The sequence below is a fragment of the Artemia franciscana genome, chromosome 7, assembly GCF_032884065.1.
Source record: "Artemia franciscana chromosome 7, ASM3288406v1, whole genome shotgun sequence".
Classification (NCBI taxonomy): Eukaryota; Metazoa; Arthropoda; class Branchiopoda; order Anostraca; family Artemiidae; genus Artemia; species Artemia franciscana.
In genome coordinates, this window is record NC_088869.1 from 61,342,481 (window position 1) to 61,363,534 (window position 21,054).

Here is a 21,054-nt window from a genome sequence, read left to right on the forward strand (position 1 = left end):
GTGCAGACCAGATGTACAACAGTATTTTTGGACGTAAAACAATATTGTCATTGCAACGTTACTGTTAAATTACCGTCACCATCTCCACATATTGGATATGAATATATTGTATGAGGTTCAGAGCTATCACGGTTTGACGGATCGAAAAACTGGCTGTGGATTTTCTAAGGATAAATTTTCTAAGGATAGGTTTAGATACTCACTGAACAATCATTTACTCATATAAAGGAATAAGCTATACTAAGTTATTTTTATGTCCAACTTTCTAGACCTATTTTCGAAGAAAGGTTTCAAATAAGGTAGGAAGAAGTCAAAAGAAAGGATAAAGATAAATGGGAAATTTACAAGAGACAGTAAACAGTTAATATCTCAATGAACTGGACGGAAAAGAGAGGGTGTCATCAGGCGGCTTGGCGCTGCGATTACTTGTCATTAGTAGTAGTAGCAGTAGGAGCATTAGTATAAAACTATTGGTCCTGAGCTAAACTATGTAGATAGATAGATTTATTTTCCATATATCAGTACAATAATTTCACAACAATCTACAAATCCCCACAAAGGCTCTATAGCCTGTAGGAGGGGGATTATGAAACCAGAGGCGCCAATTGGACCAAATCTTGGGGTGGGCATAAACTACATCTTGGCCTCCCCCCGACTCACTTCGTGTCGCGTAATCATCTAGGAAATGGGCATTTGACAGAACTCGAGAATTTTATTATGAATCTTACCTACTTTCAAAGTTTACAATAATTAATAGCAACTAGCGTAATTACCCCAAGGGTCGTCAAGTAATTACGCTCTTTGGTTAATAGGCGTGCAGTAATTTCAAATCAGTGGACAGATTGGATTATGTTGGATATAATGGTTTATTATGGCCGGCAAAGGGCCCTTTGTGGTGGAAGCTTGAGCCCCCCTGAAAAATCTGGGGTGGGCATTTGCCCCCCCCCCCCTGACCCCACACCCCCCCCCAATGGCGCCTCTGCATGAAACAGATCTCATAACATTAAACATTTAACATTTAAAGCATTTGCTTCATAAAAATGGAGAAAAATAATAATATATATACAAAAAAAAACAAGGAAAGAGAGTTCATTAAATAAGCTTCATCAAACTGCAATGTATCACAACATTTATAATTATATAAGAAAAAAATTAATAGCACTATATAAGCCAAGGGAAAATTAATCATATGAAAATAATTTTTTTTTTTTTTTACAAGTCTTTTTAAGGTGCCAAACGGGACATTGTTGGTGTGCTTAACTCATGATTTTAAAAAATATCTTCCACGGTTTTTCAAAAATCGGCCAAAAAATCGGCCTAAAAAATACCTTAACAGTTGTTGTTCGACTATTTTAACAATGAATTGGTTGCCTTTTGCGTAACTATGTCCAATTTTACTTAATATATTCTTTCTCTTACATTCACATCTGGTAATAGAGAATTTGATTTTCAGGTATTACTCACTTCCGAGTGAAATATCAACATTTCTCGGAGACATGGAAATAGCATCGAAACTCGAGGATTATCAAACCGTCTCTTGTTCCCACATTAACAGAATGACCCCTTTAGAAAAGAGGGGCAAGCCAACTATTTCCGGAGCACCCCCTGCCCCTTGTTCATCCCTTGTGAGAAAGAAATGGAAACACGCGACAAAACAAAGATTAGGAAAAGAATTTTGATTGAAACAAATTGGCAGAATGAAAATTTTTATTGCCAGACAAAAGAATCTCATCATTTTAAGTGACAACTTGAAAGATGATTGAAAGAACGAGTGTGGTGATGAGCCTTCTAACAAAATCGACTGGACGTACAATATTTCTGACAGTTAAAACTGTCAGTATAACCAAGCTATCAACTCAAACTGGACGTACAACAGTAATTTTGGACGTACAAATACATTTTTGGACTTAAGTATAGCAATTTTATCAGCACAACAATACTGTTATTGCAAACCGGACGTACAACACTATTTTCAGTACAACAATCCTGTCAGTGCAAACCAGACAAACAACAATATTTTTGGACATACAACAGCATTTTTAGATGTAAAACAATATTTTTAACAATATTTCTGAAAGTCAACACCATCTGATTGAAAAATTCTGCCGCATGGGTGCCGCATACGGTTCGCTTCTTTTTCACATCAGAGTAGAAAACTTACATAAAAATTTAGTATTAACGAAATGCTGTAATATTAACGAAATGCCGAAACCGGACGTACAACACTATTTTCAGTACAACAATCCTGTCAGTGCAAACCAGACAAACAACAATATTTTTGGACATACAACAGCATTTTTAGATGTAAAACAATATTTTTAACAATATTTCTGAAAGTAAACACCATATGATTGAAAAAATTCTGCTGCATAGGTGCCGCATACGGTTCGCTTCTTTTTCACATCAGAGTAGAAAACTTACATAAAGGCTTAATATTAACGAAATGCTAAAAATGTACTATGGACACTCTGTTTTGATTTTTATCTAAAAATTTTCATTCAACATAAAATACCAGCTTTTTTATACATGGGAATTTTTTTGGAAGAATTCAGAGAATTTCGTTTTGGCTTAAATGACGCCATCGCTTGGTTGTTTTCGCCCGACACCATCTAAAATCTTCCGCCAGAACTTGGTTTAATTGAAAATGTCTGATTTCAGCGACTCTTTAGGGTGTATCCAAAAAGAAGTAGCAGAAACTTCAAAGGATATAAACAGGGGTAATTTTAGCGCTGATTGCAACATATTTTTGGGGAAATTGAAAATGGATCTTGTTCTGCGGATGAAGGGTGACACATAACCACAATTGGCCAACCATCTATAGTTTTAGCTTCAGGTGGCTCGGTCATTCAGTGAGTTGTTAGTAGCCTAGTATTAGATTATATTTGAGATGTGTAAGCGGATACTAAGCAAATTGTAACCGATTATCCGACTGGAAGACCCAGGGGAGCCGGGTGAACACTACCCTAAAGATTATTCTAGCGCCCTCATCCCTTTTTTTCGGTTTGTCACTCTTTTTTCAAAAATAAATTTGTCAACTTGGGCAATTATTGGTGCCCCTGTCACATCGTCCCCTAAGATTTTACTTATTGGCAGAGTTGTCACACCCCCCCCCTCCACCCAAGATTTTACTTATTGGCAGAGTTGTCACATTGCCCCCCCTCCACCCAAGATTTTGCTCTAGATCTGCCCCTGGATTGTCCAATTATAAATCGATAGAAAAAAAGATTATGTCGCATTAGCTCCATTAGCTGGTCTTAAAATGTGTCGAATCCTCTGAATGGTTTAGACAAGAGTGAATCTGATACAAGTGCTATGAGGAAACTTATACATTTTGGACAGAAAATTTAGCATGACATAGAACTTTTGCATCTAACCTCTTTCTTGGAAGTGAGGGGGGAAGGTGAACACAAGAAGGATCTTCAGCAGAAAATCTGGAAGGCTTAAAATCTGGATGGTCATCGTTGTCGCTAAGCGATGAATATATTAGTTTTATCAAGCCATGTGCGGAAAGACTTTCAAAATAAGACACAAAGAATTACTTTGGTAGATTTTGATTTCTAATTATGCACTAGTTTGTGTACTTCTGCCAAACTTAAACGTAATCTGAATCTTTAAGATCAGTTTTGTACATTTAAACAGGGAATAGGACTTACCACTCGAAGAGGGATGGTACGGCGTTCTAGGTTGCCTTGGAGGAGTCGAACCCTGGACAGGAGACGTTGTCATTGGTGGCTGGAATGGTAAGGGATCACTGGATTGGAACTCTTGAGACTCAGGTATGGTAAGACAGCTTTCTGGTTGGTAAAAATTGCTAATAAGCGGTCCATTACCAAGAGCGATTCTTTCTCGGTCCGTTTCTAGAAGAAATTAAATTATTTGAAAAAAAATTAACATTTCCTGAGAATAATAAAAGAGGAGGAAAGCATGGTTTTGCAATGACACACTCAGGATTTGTTTGAAGAGAATCTATAGCAGCAGCAACGCCCCTACTCACAGCTAATGGGTTAAAGGAATGGGAAAGAACTCGTTCCATGCATCGTCACAGGAATCATCATATACTGTCAAAACAATCCTTTTTAAAAACTTCTACAGCAATATTAAAGCATAAAAAGCCCAAATATCCCCTATCCCTCTCCCAAATAGCCTCCCTGTTTATAATAAAATTGCCTACAATAAAATTATTTGAAGGAAATCATTTATGCCGAAAACCTTTGTCGTATCTTTTTATTTCTCGTGTTAGTATATATATATATATATATATATATATATATATATATATATATATATATATATATATATATATATATATATATATATATATATATATATATATATATATATATATATATATATATATATATATATATATATATATATATATATATATATATATATATATATATATATATATATATATATATATATATATAACATTTTTAGATAGCCATAGGGAGTGGGTTCAGTTCTCCCCGTCAATCCTCACCAATCTTCATAAGATTTGTGAACAATAATAGGTCACTAATCTTTGGAACTAAGGTTTTAAACCATGAATTTTTTGAAACACCTCCAAAAACAATTTGAAGGTTCCCCTCTAGAAATTAGCCCTGACGGAATTCGTTCCATACGAAAACTTACTGATTTCTAGATGAACCTTTTTGATAAGTATTTCTTCTAACTAACGTCTTGAATAAGGTAATAAGTGCAGTGCTTAAAGAAGGGGATTGATACTTGAAAAGATAGTCAATATGATAACTAGCTCTCACTGCCCCAACTAGGCTACGAAAGTTCAAAAGGTGGTAAAACATAAATTTGCGAAGAAAGGAAGATAACGAGGACAATAAACAGCCAGTGAAAAAGTTGAAAATTATGCAAATATTCGGTCAAGACCTCCACTTGACCGTCCTCAGTGCAGAATAGAACTGATAAAAATATAAAAACCAAACTTTAAAACAAAACAAAACTGAAATATGATGACTCTTTCTTAGTAACAGTGAAAGGGTAACTATAATATTTTTCTTATAGGAGTACTATTCATAGGATTTTGTGAAAAATATTCCTTCCTACAAGCCTCTTAATAAAATAATCGATAAATATTTGAAGAATTTATTGACATTTTATTTACAAAATTATTCACTATTGACCTGAACGACCTTTGGAGTCAGAAAAAAAACGGGGTTAGGCCCTATAAACGGTCGTCTATATGGCCATATAACGTCAAGCCGGAAAGCCGTATCTGACATTTCCACGCTTACCAAAATAATTTTCTAAGCTGTTCTCCAAGGGAAAATCCAGAATCTAGATCAATAGGACCATTGCCATACTGATCCTTCCTTTAAGAACAGCTTGAGAAATGATTTTTAGGAAATATCTTCGGAATATAAAAATCCTAGAAGCGATCTTTAAGTTTGACATATGCGATATACAAATTTAACACGCAGTACATATGCTTCCAAGGGAACGCTATTCTGAATTTCCCTTGTTCTATCCATTCTGCCTTTAGATCTGAGTAAATTCACGAAGTATCAAAACAATCAAGCATACTTAGCGAATTCCGCTAAATCACGTCCGACAACATCAACCATCTAAACGCCGGAAGATCAAAAAAACCGAACACATGTCAAAGAAACCAACAAAACATTCTAAGTAAACTTGCAGTACGGGCACGCGTCACATTGGAATTTCACTTATTTCCTAACAAACAGCGAAACGTTTAACAATTGCTTTCTGACCAGCAAAAAGATATCTTTTGGGCTGGGTGTCAGCAAACTCTATATGGACTAGTTTCCAATATTTGATATTTCATATTTACTTTGCGGGTTGAGAGGATGTTCAGTTTGAAAGGCGGTTTTCTTTTCAAATTTGAAACTTGACTGAAAAAGCATGGGGGTTAGCAACTTCTTTTGATATTTATGTTACTCGTAATCTAGGAGATAAAATAAAGCCCCTATAATCACCATAAAAAGTAAATTTTTTAATGAATGTGCTGTTTTTCTTTAGAGTTCTAATTTTAGCGTCAAAATTAACAAAGCTACTAATGGAACCTAAGAGGAATAAAAATTTTAAGAACACACCAAAGTCCCTTTTGTTTCTCTGTCTCTTTTATGACCAGGAAATATAATATAAAAGAACAAATTACCATTTAATGCTCTCTTTCTGTCTGCGATGTAGTCTATTTAGACAAATTTTCACTAGTTGATGGTTCCTATTTGTTTAGCGGGTTGAGAAGAAGTTTAGTTAGTAAGGCGGCTTTCCTTTCAAATTTAAGACTTGATTTATGAATAAATGAAGAGAAAGGGGGGAGGGGTAGCAGCCTCTTTTGGAAATTGTGCTACTTGAACTCTAGAAAATAAAATACAATAGAAAAATTGTCATTCATACCGCAAGTTTAGACACCAAATAAGTCGCATACACAATATACACTGTTATAGAACAACTTCTCCGGAATTAGAACACACTCGAGAAGTTTGTTGTCAAACAGTTCGTGGTAACGAACTGTAGTAAGGAGCGATCCGGCTCAATAGTAACCAAAACTCTAAAAAATGGAATTTTGATACCGATAGCTACATCAAAAGAATCGCATTTTAATGCTGGTTTTAAATATATAAGTTTCATCAAGTTTAGTCTTACCCATCAAAAGTTACGAGCCTCAGAAAATTTGCGTTATTTTAGAAAATAGGGGGAAACACCCCCTAAAAGTCATAAATCTTAACGAAAATCACACCATCAGATTCAGCGTATCAGAGAACCCTACTGTAGAAGTTTCGAGCTCCTATCTACAAAAATGTGGAATTTTGCATTTTTTGCCAGAAGGCAGATCACGGATGCGTGTTTATTTGTTTTTTTTTGTTTTTTTTTTGTTTTTGTTTTTTTCTTTTTCCCAGGGGTGATCGTATCGACCCAGTTGTCTTAGAATGTTGCAAGAGGGCTCATTCTAACAGAAATGAAAAGTTCTAGTGCCCTTTTTAAGTGACCAAAAAAATTGGAGGGCACCTAGGCCCCCTCCCACGCTAATTATTTTCCCAAAGTCAACGGATCAAAATTCTGAGATAGCCATTTTATTCAGCGTAGTCGAAAAACCTTATAACTATGTCTTTGGGGACGACTTACTCCCCCACGGTCCCCGTGGGAGGGGCAACAAGTTACAAATTTTGACCTGTGCTTAGCCTACATATAGTAATGGTTATTGGGAAGTATACAGGCGTTTTCAGGAGGATTTTTTTGGTTTGGGGGAGGGGTTGAGAAGAGGGGGATTTGCTGGGGGAACTTTCCTTCGAGAATTTGTAATGGGAGAAGAAAATTTCCATGAAGGGAGAGCAGGATTTACTAGCATTATTTAAAAAAAAAACAATTAAAAAATAAAAGTGAAAAAGCTTGTTCAGCTGGAAGTAAGGATCAGCAATAAAACTTAAAACAAACAGAAATTATTACCCATATGAGGGACTCACCTCCTTCTAATACCTCGCTCTTTACGCTAAAGTATTTTCAGTAATTTCAACTACTTATTCTACGGCTTTTGTGATTCAGGGGGTCATTCTTAATGAATTGGGATAAAATTTAAGCTTTAGTGTAAAGAGCGAGGTACTGACGATGGGGCGAATCCCCTCATATAGGCTATGTAATAAAAACATGAGAATACAAAAGTTCTTTACGTAAGCTAATTTATAAGTTACGTAAATCTTTTACCAATAAAAAGATTCGTAAAAAATTAAAAGTTCTAGTTGCCTTTTTAATTAACCAAAATATCGGGGGGCAACTAGGCTTCGTCCCCCGCTCTTTTTTTCTCAAAATTATGAGAAAGCCATTGAGCCAAAAAAAAAAAAAAATATGCAAATTTCGTTTTGATTATTCCTCTGCGGAGAGCCAAAATCAAAACATGCATTGATTCAAAAACGTTCAGAAATTAAATAAAAAAATAAGTTTTGTTAACTGAAAGTAAGGAGCGACATTAAAACTTAAAACGCACAGAAATTACTTCGTATATGAAAGAGGCTGCTTCCTCATCAACGCCCCGCTCTTTACGCTAAAGTTTTTTACTGTTTTAAAAAGAAGAATTGAGAGAAAGAGTCAAACTTTAGCGTAAAGAGCGGGGCGTTGATGAGGAAGCAGCCTTTTTCATATACGAAGTAATTTCTGTGCGTTTTAAGTTTTAATGTCGCTCCTTACTTTCAGTTAAAAAAAACTTTTTTTTTTGTTTAATTGAATGTAAGAACTAACACAACCGGTTTCATAGCAGCAAAGACAGACGACGGCTGACAGAATATATTGGATTTATAAAATTTGGGCTTTATATTTGCACACTAGGGGTGGGTGGGGGTAAGGTTTTATATACTATAAGTAAATATATATATATATATATATATATATATATATATATATATATATATATATATATATATATATATATATATATATATATATATATATATATATATATATATATATATATATATATATATATATATATATATATATATATATATATATATATATATATATATATTAAAAATCAGATCCCACCAGTTACGACATTTGGACAAAATCTTGAATGTCATATCAGAATATTAACAGAAACTGCAATAAGCTACAAACCAGAAAAAAAAAATCATGCCAAACAATATATATCTTTTTTATCTTGTAAACAATTTAATGTGGTCTCTTTGTAGACTGTGATCAAATAATTCGAGCAGGGAAGGGAATACCCGTTCCTGGGTATTAACCAAGGAACTCGTTCTACGATTAATTGGATAAAATCTGATGAACCTACAAGTCAGATATTTATGAACAAAATGCATTTGATTAATATATTGAGCCCTCAGAATATTTTAATATGTCCCTTTCCACCTCGACAAATCTAAATACTAACTATTATTATATACTTACGGCGAAGGAAGTATATTTGGTCCTCCCCTTACCTACACGGCCTATACACGTTTCAATGGGGAGAGTTGAGCCTTAAAAATGTTTTATATACGTCCCTGATTGCAGATACATGCCTGCATAGGATAATATTAAAATCGCGCAAAGGCGTTGATGTCAAGTATTAATGATCTATTGAAAATTAAAAGTGTATCTTAAAAATAGAAGGCCATTTTTATCCACTAACCAACCGCCATCTAAATCTGATGTAACTCATAAATCATAATCAATTCTTTATCTGAATAAAATAAATAAATGATTGTTTGTCGGCCCACTGGTACAAATACATACTAAAGAAAAATTTTCTGTTCAACAAATTGAGTTTGTTGCCCTTTTTCAGTTCCATTTTTTCAACTGGATGACTAGGCATATTGTTCAACCTTATTACATAGCTTTGAAAACCCTTGAATAATAGAAGTCAATTGACAGCAAGTAGGGGGGACATCTGGTATAAGTTAAACCACTTCGTGTCACTTCCGGAATTCAATTAGATCTCGAAAACTCTGAAGCTAAACTATACGCTATATTATGATGCTACTCCTAAGAAGAAAAATATGAAACTCATTGGATGTAAGGAGGTCATGGAGGTATTAAGGTAGTTAGGGTGTTAAACAACTAGGAACTAAATTAAGAGGCAATTAGTAAGGTTCTTGGTCAATAAGAAAAATTATACATTAGGAAGACCTTTTCTAGAAGCTATAGCCCGCCATGCACTCTCTTGCTATCTGTACTACATCGGTCTAAACAAATTATCAATGGACTATTATCAAAACAAATAGTCCAGTACAATATGATGAAAGTATTAAAAATAAAATGTACTTCTATTTTTTCGATTTCAGCAAGTTACTGAACCAAAATTAACGTCCTTATTTTAACTGACTAAATCTTTCTGACTGACTAAATCTAACTGATTTAATCTTCTGACTAACTGACTAAATCTTTAATTCTTTCTGACTAAATCAGGCTCCGTCACTGTCACTGTTGCTCTGGTTGTCACCGCTCAGTCACTGGTTACTCCGGCTCAGTCACTGTTAACCAATGAAAGCGTCACTATTTAATCTTTTCTAGCTAATTAAATAAAAAAACAAGTTTTTTTTTAACTGAAAGTAAGGAGCGACATTAAAACTTAAAACGAACAGAAATTACTCCGTATATGAAAGGGGCTGTTCCCTCCTCAACGCCCCGCTCTTTATGCGAAAGTGTGACTAGTTCTCTCAACTCTACTTTTTAAAACGGTAAAAAACTTTAGCGTAAAGAGCGGGGCGTTGAGAAAAGAACAGCCCTAGGTGCCCTCCAATTTTTTGGTCACTTAAAAAGGGCAGTAGAACTTTTGATTTCGTTAGAATGAGCTCTCTTGCGACATTCTAGGACCATTGGGTCGATACGATCACCCCTGGGAAAAAAAACAAATAAACACGCGTCCGTGATCTGTCTTGTTGCAAAAAAATACATTATTCCGCATTTTTGTAGATATGAGCTTGAAATTTCTACAGCAGGGTTCTCTGATACGCTGAATGTGATGGTGTGACTTTCGTTAAGATTTTTTTTAAGGGTTTTGTCCCCCTAATTTCTAAAATAAAGCAAATTTTCTCAGGCTAGTAAATTTTGATGGGTAAGACTGAGGTTGGTGAAACTTATATATTTGAAATAAGCATTAAAATGCGATTCCTTTGATATAACTATTGATACTGAAATTCCATTTTTCAGAGTTTCGGTTACAATTGAGCCGGGTCGGCTCCTTACTACAGTTCACTTCCACAAACTTGCTTTGATTCTGCCTCTTCTTATAACATTTTGTTAACTATACTGTTAAGCCTCTAGATAATCTTTAGTCACCGCTAATACATGTGATATAAGTTAAACTAATTTGCAGCACTTTCGGCTTTTAATTAGAGACAGAATCTCAAGAACTCAAACTACATTACTGGCTTTATAATGACGCAACTCCTACGAAGAAACAAAAATGAAAAATAATAGTCGGGTGCTAAAATAAATGAGGACTAAAATAAGGGGCAACTAAAAAGGTTCTAGGTCAGTAGGAAAATTATATAACAGGCAGACCTTTTGTTGAAGATATAGCTCCTCCTACACTCCCTTTTAAGCTGACGAAAGTATAAGTCGGGTGCTAAAATAAATGAGGACTAAAATGAGGGCCAACTAAAAAAGTTCTAGGTCAGTACGAAAATTATATAATTGGCAGACCTTTTTTTGAAGCTATAGCGCCTCTACACTCCCTTTTAAGCTGATGAAAGTATATGTCGAGTGCTAAAATAAATGAGGACTAAAGTAAGGGGCAACTAACAAAAGTTCTAGGGCAATAGGAAAATAATACAAAAGGCAGACCTTTTGTAGAAGCAAAAAAAAACCTCTACACTTTCTTTTAAGCTGATTAAACTATAAGTCGGGTCCTAAAACAACTGAGGACTAAAATGAGGGGCAACCAAAAAAAAGTTCTAGGTCAATAGGAAAATTATACAACAGGCAGACTTTTTGTAGAAGCTATAGCCCCCTTTACACTCTCTTTTAAGCTGATGGAAGTATAAGTCGGGTGCTAAAATAAATGAGGACTAAAATGAAGGACAACTAAAAAAAGTTCTAAGTTAATAGGAAAATTATACAATAGGCAGACCTTCTGTAGAAGCTACAGTTCCCTCTACACTATCTTTTAAACTGAGGAAAGTATAGGTCGGGTGCTAAAATAACTGAGGACTAAAATGAGGGGCAACTAATTTTTTTTTTTTTAGTTCAATAGGAGAATTATACAATAGGGAAGCCATAGTTCCCTCTACACTATCTTTTAAGCTGAGGGAAGTATAGGTCGGGTGCTAAAATAACTGAGGACTAAAATGAGGGGCAACTGAAATTTTTTTTTAGGTCAATAGGAGAATTATACAATAGGGAATCCATAGTTCCCTCTACACTATCTTTTAAGCTGACGAAAGTATAGGTTGGGTGCTAAAATAACTGAGGACTAAAATGAGGGGCAATAGCCCCCTCTACGCTCTGTTTGAAACTAGTGGATTGGGGAAGGTGAATTTTATATGAAGCTTTTTAAGAAGTTTCCGACTGATTTTCGGTTTCAGATGTAGTACCTGTGTATCTGCAGTATTTTGGAGGTTATTAAGATGTGCTTTATTTATTCTTGTTGTGTTTTTTTTGTCTTTTTCTTTTATATGTTGCGTTTAATCAAACTTTAATTTTTTCTCCTTGGTAAAGGCTCCCAGTTGTGGAGTTGAAATATTCGGATTTTTTATTATTTAAACTGGTTGTTGTTGTTTTTTGTTACACTGTTTTATTTAAATTATCTCTCCTAAATTCTTCCTCAGAATTTTTACTCACCGGCATTACGACCTTATTACGGCATTACGGCCTTATTCGGCCGGGAATGGTTGTCTTGCGGAAGGAAATGGCACTTTCTTGTGCATTCAACTAAAAAGGAAGGGGGTAATAAAATTTCATGTTTAATGAAAAAATTATGTAATAGGCAGATCCTCTGCATCAGGTATAGAACCTTCTACGCTCTCTTGCTAGCTAGACTTTGTTAAAGAGATAGTTATTCCAACAAAATATGGCAAAAATACTAACATTGAAGTTTACTTTTCTTTTTGTTTCGACTTCTGGAAGTTAATGACCCAAGACCAATGTCACTGTTCATCCCTTTCCAATTCTGTTCAATTGAATCCTGTTTAACTGTTCAATTCTGGCTGTGTCCCTGTTGCTTCGGCTGTCACTGTTGCTCGGGCTCCGTCAGTGTCACTGTCAACCAATGCCAACATCTCTGTTTAACCCTTTCTAGCTAATTCTGGCTCTTCTTAAAATATTATGTTAGCTATATGGCTGGGCCTCCAAGATACTCTTTTATCTCATCCAATTTGTTGTTCCTACTGAAACTTCCCCACAAGAGGAGGATTAGTTCAATATTAGGGTTGGAATCAATAATATCAGACGGGGCATATTTCCGGCATTTGTCAATTTTTGAATCGGATGCGCCTTGAATTCTTCAAATCAGTATATTTTGCATACCAAATTGCTATACAAAAATTTTTGAAGTTTTTTTTTTAAACTTCCGAGTCCGTTGATTTTTGACCTAAAACAGTCGTGGGCATCAAGCCATGGCTAATTGTAGAAAAAGCCAAGACATATAGTCCAATTGAGTGAGAAGGAAAACCATTAATCCCCCCCCCCCATTGCCGTCGTTACCATCACACTTATGCTACACCTCTAATGTCACTCCACAATGCCAAACTTAAGTCAAGCTGTTGAGGTTCTATCGTAGGATTCATTGTTCATCACGGTGGGCTGAGCAAATATATTTGAAAATTATCCAATATATTTGTTCTTAGGCAGGTTGAACCAAGAATTTATAATTGAAACATGAGACCAATAATTTCGCCTAGAATCAGAGGCAAACTAGCATCTAAAGTCAAAATATGGGCCATTTTACAATGAGTGTCAGGCAAGGCAATTGATTCAATTTATAAACTTAAACATTTGCTAGACTAATAAAAAAGTCAATTTAATGTTAGTTGAAGACCAAGTTGACTGATCTATTTAAAAAATTATTATCAATAAAAAAGCTATTTAGACAAAATCTACTACTTTATCTAAAACGTATTCGTATAAACTATTACCGGTACTGCATATTTCTTTTATATCTGCCTTGTTCTTACCGGAATACAAAACTGATTAAAAAGTATTGTGCGAACGATATTACTGGTGTTTCCGAAAAATTATGTGCCAATCTAGCTACTGAAGCGCCTTATAAGTTAGGGTGTTTTCATCGCCTTATCCATCTTTTTTCTGTATGTGACTAACTTTGTTTCTTGTTGTTCTTTTGTTGTTTTTCTTTTGTATTTACTCCACTTAACCTCTATTTTGTAAAGTGGGTGATAAGTAAATTATTATTATTATTATCAGTTTATATCACTAAGTTCCTATTCTGTTTTTTACGAACCGATCACTGATCTCCCTAATAAATGACCTATGCAGTCACCCTTGGAGGGTGTTTCTACGAGGGTTCTATTATATCTCGAATGTATGCTTAAAATTCTATTTTATCCTTCTTAATAAAATTATATGGTACCATTTCTGCAATGACTTTATATTAAAATGTTAAACCTACTACAAATGTATTTCCTCCGGTGCCCATACCGAGTTTGAAAAAAACTTGTTCAAGTAACAATTTCCTCATTCATTCATTAAAATCCTGGAAAAGACTCAATTCACCAGAGTCCATTTTTGCAAGTAATTTTTGAATTTTCTTTTGTTATTTCTTAATACACTCTGAGCATAAAAATTAACTGGGGATCAGAGCCCCCCCCCCAGGTAATGTAGTATTTGTGTGTATATTAGGTCCATGATATGTATGACAATTCGTATAGTCCAGGGACATTTCTGGGCCATTATAAAAAGAATTCCTGGACATAGAATGAAGTTTGTTCTTTATTATCGCTCCCCAACCCCGGAAAATCCTTCGTACACACCTAGCACAGTTTCGCCTCCAATCCAACTCCCTCTAAAAGGGTAAATTCTTCTTAAATAGCTTTAATCCCTTTAAAATTCTTCTTAAATAACTATTTTGAATATCCTCCATTGGGACGGGCAGCTTTCATCTAAAGGCTAGATCGCCAAAGTGAACAAGCATACTCTAAAGAGTTTAATTGCATTATTCTCCTTAACAGAGGATATATTTGATTCACCTGAATTATCTTTTCATGCGCAACGGAAATCATCTCCCCTCCTTCCATTTTATAAATACGGAGGAACAGTTTAAATGACAAAATCCAATGTAGTCATTCTCATAGTGAATTCTACCCCTTAGCAAACATTTAATACAAAATATTGAAGCATTAATTACATCGGGGAAAAATTGCCATTTTTTCCACTTAATAAATTCCATTTTATAAAAACGGAGGAACTGTTTGAAATGACAAAATCCAATGCAGTCTGTCTCATAGTGAATTCCACCCCTTACCAAACATTTAATATAAAATATGGAAGCAAGAATGCATCGAGAAAAAACTGCAACGATAATAATCTAAGGGAAAATATATATATTAGTTTTAAAGGACATGGCAACACTATCTTTACCAGTCGGGGCAAACGAGTGTTGGTATTTTGGAATAGCAAACCCCTGCTATAAGAAGGAAGACTTTCAAACTTGACTTATCGGGCAAGAACAAATCGATGCGCCCCAGGAGTCTGAACAGAAGCTGTTTATGCATCAATCTCCATATTCATTCATTAAAATTCCGGAATAGTCTCAAACCAATTCATCAAAATAAAACAAAAAATTTTTTTAAATATTTTCTTTTATAACATCTCAATATCCTCCATCTCCGTGGAGGTGCCTTGATCTAGTAGGACAACTTTGGCATCAAAAATACTAGGTAGTCAAGTGAACAATCATTTTCAAGTGCAAAATGGTGTCAATTTATGAGAATGCGAGGGGGTAGAGGAAAATGCATTTTCAGAATCTAATGGCATTTTTCTATGAAAAATAAAAAAAGGACATTTTCAGAGAAGATACAAAAAAAATTCAAATCTAGGTTGGCAAAGGCCACTCGCGCCCCCTCCACCAATTGACGCCCCTAAAAGTGCAAGGTGGAAACTGGAGATAAACAATCCCGAAGATTTTGGTTTTCGGCGCAAAATCCCTTGCTGACAAAATCCAATGCCAATTGTATCATAGTATTTTCACCCTTTTACAAACTTTTCAAAGTTGAAGCATAAAATGCAGCATTGAATCAGCTGCAAAAGTAATAATTTAAGAAAAAAGTAGTTAGTTTGAAAGAGTATGACAACATGGTCCTCCTCAGGGCAAATGGGGTGTTTGGTGTCTTGAAGTCACACTTGACTTATCGGCAAAGCAAATCGACATGCACCACGAGTATGAACAAAAAATATTTGTTCAACATTATTCTTCCTCATTCACTCATTAAAATCCTGGAAGAGACTCAAAACCAACTCATTGGAGAGTCAATTTCTGCAAGTTAAGAAATTTCTTTTATTATTTCTTAATATGCTCTGTGTGCACCATCAAAATTAACAGGGAATCAAATAACCCCTGATATTGTCGGCGAAGTGTAATGTTACAGCAAACATGGCATTAATGTAACGCCAAGTACCTAAGTCAACAAAGTTAGATATGGTGTTATGTTTTCACCATTAATTCTTGGTCAGTAAAACCTCCACCCAATATGTACTTTATCATTTATTTATTTATATTCATTCATATTGTAGCAATAATGCCCTTCTGTCGCAATACCTATTTGATTTCCTCAATTTTTCAGAATACAGTATGCTTTGCAACAAAGTTTAGCTCTCTCATTCAAGAATTAAAAGTATGTGTTTCTACTAGAATTTTACGTTAATTCCCAGTTTTTTCCTTAAAAATAAAATGATGATTTTTATGCTTGCATTTTTTACGAAATTTATTTCCGATTTTTCAAAAAAAAATTATACTTTACTGAAGTTTTACGATACAATTTTGTTTATTTAAATTTAGTTCAAATATAATCAGAGACTTCTAGCAACGACATTTTTGCGACCCGACTTTTTTTTAGAATGTTTGTTTGCAACATCCAAAATTCAACCAGAACAAAACAAAATCTCTAAAAACCATTAGGCAAAAACTACATGTGCAGGAAAACTGATGATTGCGTTTTCTAATTCAACGTAAAAGTCGCATCTCAAACACAGGAAAAATTCGCACCAGAAACACACGAAAATTTTGTTGATTTGAAAATTATATTTCCTAGTTTCACCGAAGGCATACAACTGATCAAACCGGAAACACTAAAAAATCACGCAATTTCTCTATCACAAAAAGCACAAACAGAATACTAAAAATGTTTGAAGTTCTTGGATGTGAATTGGAGCTTTTGCTATGTAGGTTTAGCGAATATTCTAGACGCAGCTGTTGTTATAACAATCAAATTTAAAGTTAAATTAAAACAGTAAAACTACATTCAAGCTAAATTTCCCAAAAGGTATTTTTTCAAGTACCTTAAAATGAGTTTCAACAGTTTCATGAAAAACGAAGACGAATAAAATATCAAGAGAGGATATAATTCTTGCTGGCGGCAAAAGAAGACGAAGAAAAAGCCAAAGTCAAGTTAAAAATAACAAGGTCAGAAGTCAAGGTAAAAACAGGGAATTCAGCTTGAAACAAACTTGCCATATTAGGCTTCAAGTTCCATATCTTAGTGGTTTAAACAGCCTGTCTCTGTCATCTATGGCAGATAACTTCACGTAATTATACAAATAAAATGATCAAGCCACATTTAAAAGTATTTTTCTACTGTTCTTGTCCAGCGAGTAAGGCATGTAAAGAAAGCAAATAGAACGAGAAACAAGAATTCCAACGAAAATTATCACTGAGAACGTTTACTGGATAGGCTCATTTCCAAACAAAGTTTTTTCCTTTGTATTTGTAAAGCAGAACAGATTCCTGAAGCTAGGTTATCATTTTTCCAGTATTTGTATTTCCAACAGAAATCACTTATTTAATTTTTTGTGTATCAAATAGAAAAGATCACTGTTCTTTCTTTCTTTTTGTTACTATCCCTACTACAGTAACAAATTTAAGAAAAATTAGTATAGTGAAAAGAATGGGTACGTCTATGTAATGTATCTATTCTTCTGGTAAAAGCAAATTCTTGAAGCTGTATTTCAATTTTTTTTTTCCTTTATTTTTATTTCCGATAGAATTTGCTTATTTAATTTGCTATATTTCTAATATAAAGTGTCACCTTTCTTTCCTTTTTTTGCTATTTATCCTGTAGCAACAAGTAAAAAAAAACATTATCAACAAGCAACATCAGCAATCATCATCAGCAACAAGTAAAAACAAGTGAAAAAACATTATAAATACAAAAGAAAAAAGGATACCTCTTTGTAATATGTCTAAATGTTCCCAAAGTATGTCACCTATGAACGGAGGGGCTCTTGCGAGGAAGCTCTCTTTGCCGAGAGCACACATTTCTCTGCCTCCTAATCTGAAAGCCATTAAATTGACCCCTTCAAGGGAAAATTCTTTGATTGCCCAAAGTAACCAAGATTCAACGTCGCCTTCTGCCCACAATCTAGGATCTAAAATGAAAGATAAGGCTACACATATACGGGACTGATGTTCATTTTTAAATAGAGACATCTTAAAAAACTATCTTTGTCAGGACGACCAGAAGAATCCAGGATTTTCTAAATTTCAAACATACAATTAGATCCACCAAGTAGCTAAAGCAATAGAAATTGCACAAGGAAGCACTCATAATCTTGATTCAAGGGGTGGGAGATTGGGATCTGGGGGAGGATTCTTACAATGAAAAAAAAAGTTAGATCTTTCCAGCTTTTTTCAACCAAACGGTGCGCTCCTAACGAAATTTTGCATCCACCTCGGTAGACTATGCACTTGAAAGGGTAGAAGTGTTAAGACGTTATTGATGGTTCATCATCAGCATCAAGCAAAGAAAGGGACAATTTAAAAAAAAATGTGTAGAGAAGTCTTACGAGACAAAGAATAACCGTAAAGGCAAAGCAAAATCTAGGTAATTAAAAACGGAAAACAAGTGAGCTAAAAACCAAGGAAATTTATAATCCTTATTTATATGACTGGACTCGAAATATTGGAGGGGATAAAAATCAAAAAAGGGCATATCCCCTCAGTTTATTCCTCTCTGCATTATATTAATGAAAAATTAACCCTTTTTATATTTTCATTTCGTTTTAGTTGTCTCTTTTCCTTGGTATTTCTATTTTCCACGAAGGTATTTACCGGGGGTATTTTCCACTGGGTGGGGGGTCTTGGGGGCATTTTCCTCGGGGGGGGGGGGTATTTTCCGGGTTCTTTCAGCGGGAGGAGGGGGTATTTCCGGAGGATCTTTTTCGAGGGATATTTTCCGTGGGGGTATTTTCCCGGGGGCAATCGCCAGGGGGGTAAACGCCTAGAACCATTTCTACCATATGTCTCTTCGTCCAAAAGTGGGAAATGGACATCAATAAATAATATAACGTAAATGTGTTATTTCAATTACAAGCACATTCGCGAAAATCGAACTTCAGTTCGTTTTTTGGGGGAATAAATTTTTCTTTTTCGATGAATTTGACTTCTCCAGCCATTGAGGTCCTTCAAGAAGCATAATTCGTAAGCCCCATCTTACTTATTGGCTTGGTAAAAATAGATACTCCGAAACCAAATCATCAAAATACCCTGCCGACATGCAAGCAGGAATGGTCTTCGGGAGGTGGAGCAATACAAATTCTATAACGCTACCAGAAATGGTTATAAATTATTATAGCAGGAATCGTAAAAAAAAGTAGCTAATTTGGGATGAGAAACAGGTCCAAAGCACCACCCCATAAGCCTTTATGACCCGCCGATGTCAGAAATATCACCAACAGAACTAATTTCCCTAACATACTTTCACCCACAGCCAAATAAATATACCGATAGATGATCTCACAATCGTTTCATCAGTAATTATGATTTTGTTTTTCATAATTGACTAATTATAAAAAATTTCTAAGGTATTAAAAAAAAAACAACTCAAAAGCTAACCCCCATTTTTCTGGTGGTCAATGACATGGATACATCAAGGACAAAACATTAAAATCCTGGAAATATTGAAAAATATGTCCGCATAAATAGCCAAAAGATGACGCATAGCAGTTGTAACATAAATTATTCAAATACTGATTTAAATTAAATTCTTTAACCCTTTGTGTTCCTTTGAATCACATTATGAACGAAATATGCCTTTGGGTGGCATCCCTCTAACAACATCCTGGGAATATTCGGAGGTTCTAATATTCGATTTAGCTTAGAATAAGTTTTAAAGGGGGAGGGGGAGGACCCTTCGGATCAATTGGATTTCAACAAAATTGTGACACACGATTCCAAAGTGTGGATGTGATCCAAAGTGTCTTCTAGCCAATCATCAGTTACGCCTCTACCACTGGCGCTACCTCTACAATGCAGAATTGTCTCCCAGGGGGGGGGCATGCACGCATAAAATGTTTCCTGGGGGTCTGTGGAGCAAATTTCTGAAACCGGAAGGAACAAAGAGAGGGGCTGAGTTATTGAGGGGATGTCTTCCTTGAAACCTCAATATTTTTCTAACTCGTCGTAATTTTATTACGTTTTTCACATGTACCATGTTTTAAGTTTTTCTTCTTGAATTTCATATTTTTAAAACCTCAATTAAATTTTTTAGCCTACGTGACCCTGATTTGAACAAAATGTTTATTTTTGTTTAACAAAATTATTTTTATGTGAACAAAATATTTACTTGAAAAATGCCATTTGTTCCTGAGTATTTAAGTTTGGGGGCTTTACCTATACACTTGATCTTCCAATGAGAGGGGGAGATTCTCGCTAGATAAATTTACCAAGTAACTGTGATCAAAAAGAATATTCCACCAAAAAAAAAAAAAAAAAAAAAAAAAATCAAACCACTCAGGGTAATGGATGGTAACTTAAGAGTGGCTCTTGTCAATAGCATCCCAAACTTAAGAAATCGAATCTACAAAGAATACATAAACACATTCCTAGATATTTTGTGACCAAACGTAATTTAACGTAACCAAACGAATTTTGGTATCCTCCATTCCCCTCAAACTCCTATAAACACAGATAAAATTGTGCAATTTTCGAAAGATTGGATTACTTTTGGTATTTTTCCCTTTCCCTTCCAGGCAATCTAATGGTCCTGTGTCAATTTAAATTCTTGGTCAACCTGCCTGAGACTTTAGGCGGGCGTGCCTTTCTCAAAGCTACCAAACAAGTATTAGCCCAATAAGAAAGTCATACTTACTTCCACCGTTTACCCTTGCCATTTAACCAGATACTTCGGAAACAGTAGGTCTCGCCTTTCGCCTGCGAGTCCAGAGGACTGGTTGGTCACATTTGTCAGTCTTATGACACGGTATTCAACCTAAGACTACAAGCGGCGAAGTCTATTAGGCTTAGGTCACTTGTTCGCCTGTGATTCCAAGCAAAATTCAGCCCCCCATTTTGCAAACAAGTCCAGTGGACAATGTCTGTCACGCGCCAACCCAAAACCAATCCGGCCTTTCATCCCTTAGTTCAATGGACGGAAGGATGATAGACTTATCTATCAACAAGTGAAATGGCATCAT

The 21,054-nt window shown here is 35.0% G+C and overlaps 1 protein-coding gene across 2 annotated transcripts in view; it reads right to left on the reverse strand.

The window, feature by feature from the left end:
- Positions 1–21,054, reverse strand: part of LOC136029566 (protein C-ets-1-like) — a 148,012-nt gene that overhangs the window by 68,908 nt on the left and 58,050 nt on the right. For both annotated transcript variants that reach the window (XM_065708054.1, XM_065708055.1), the window contains exons 3-4: positions 17,809–18,009; positions 3,654–3,857 (exon numbers count right to left, since the gene is read on the reverse strand). In XM_065708054.1, the coding sequence (XP_065564126.1) occupies positions 3,654–3,857; positions 17,809–18,009 (405 nt within the window). The remainder of the gene's footprint in view (positions 1–3,653; positions 3,858–17,808; positions 18,010–21,054) is intronic.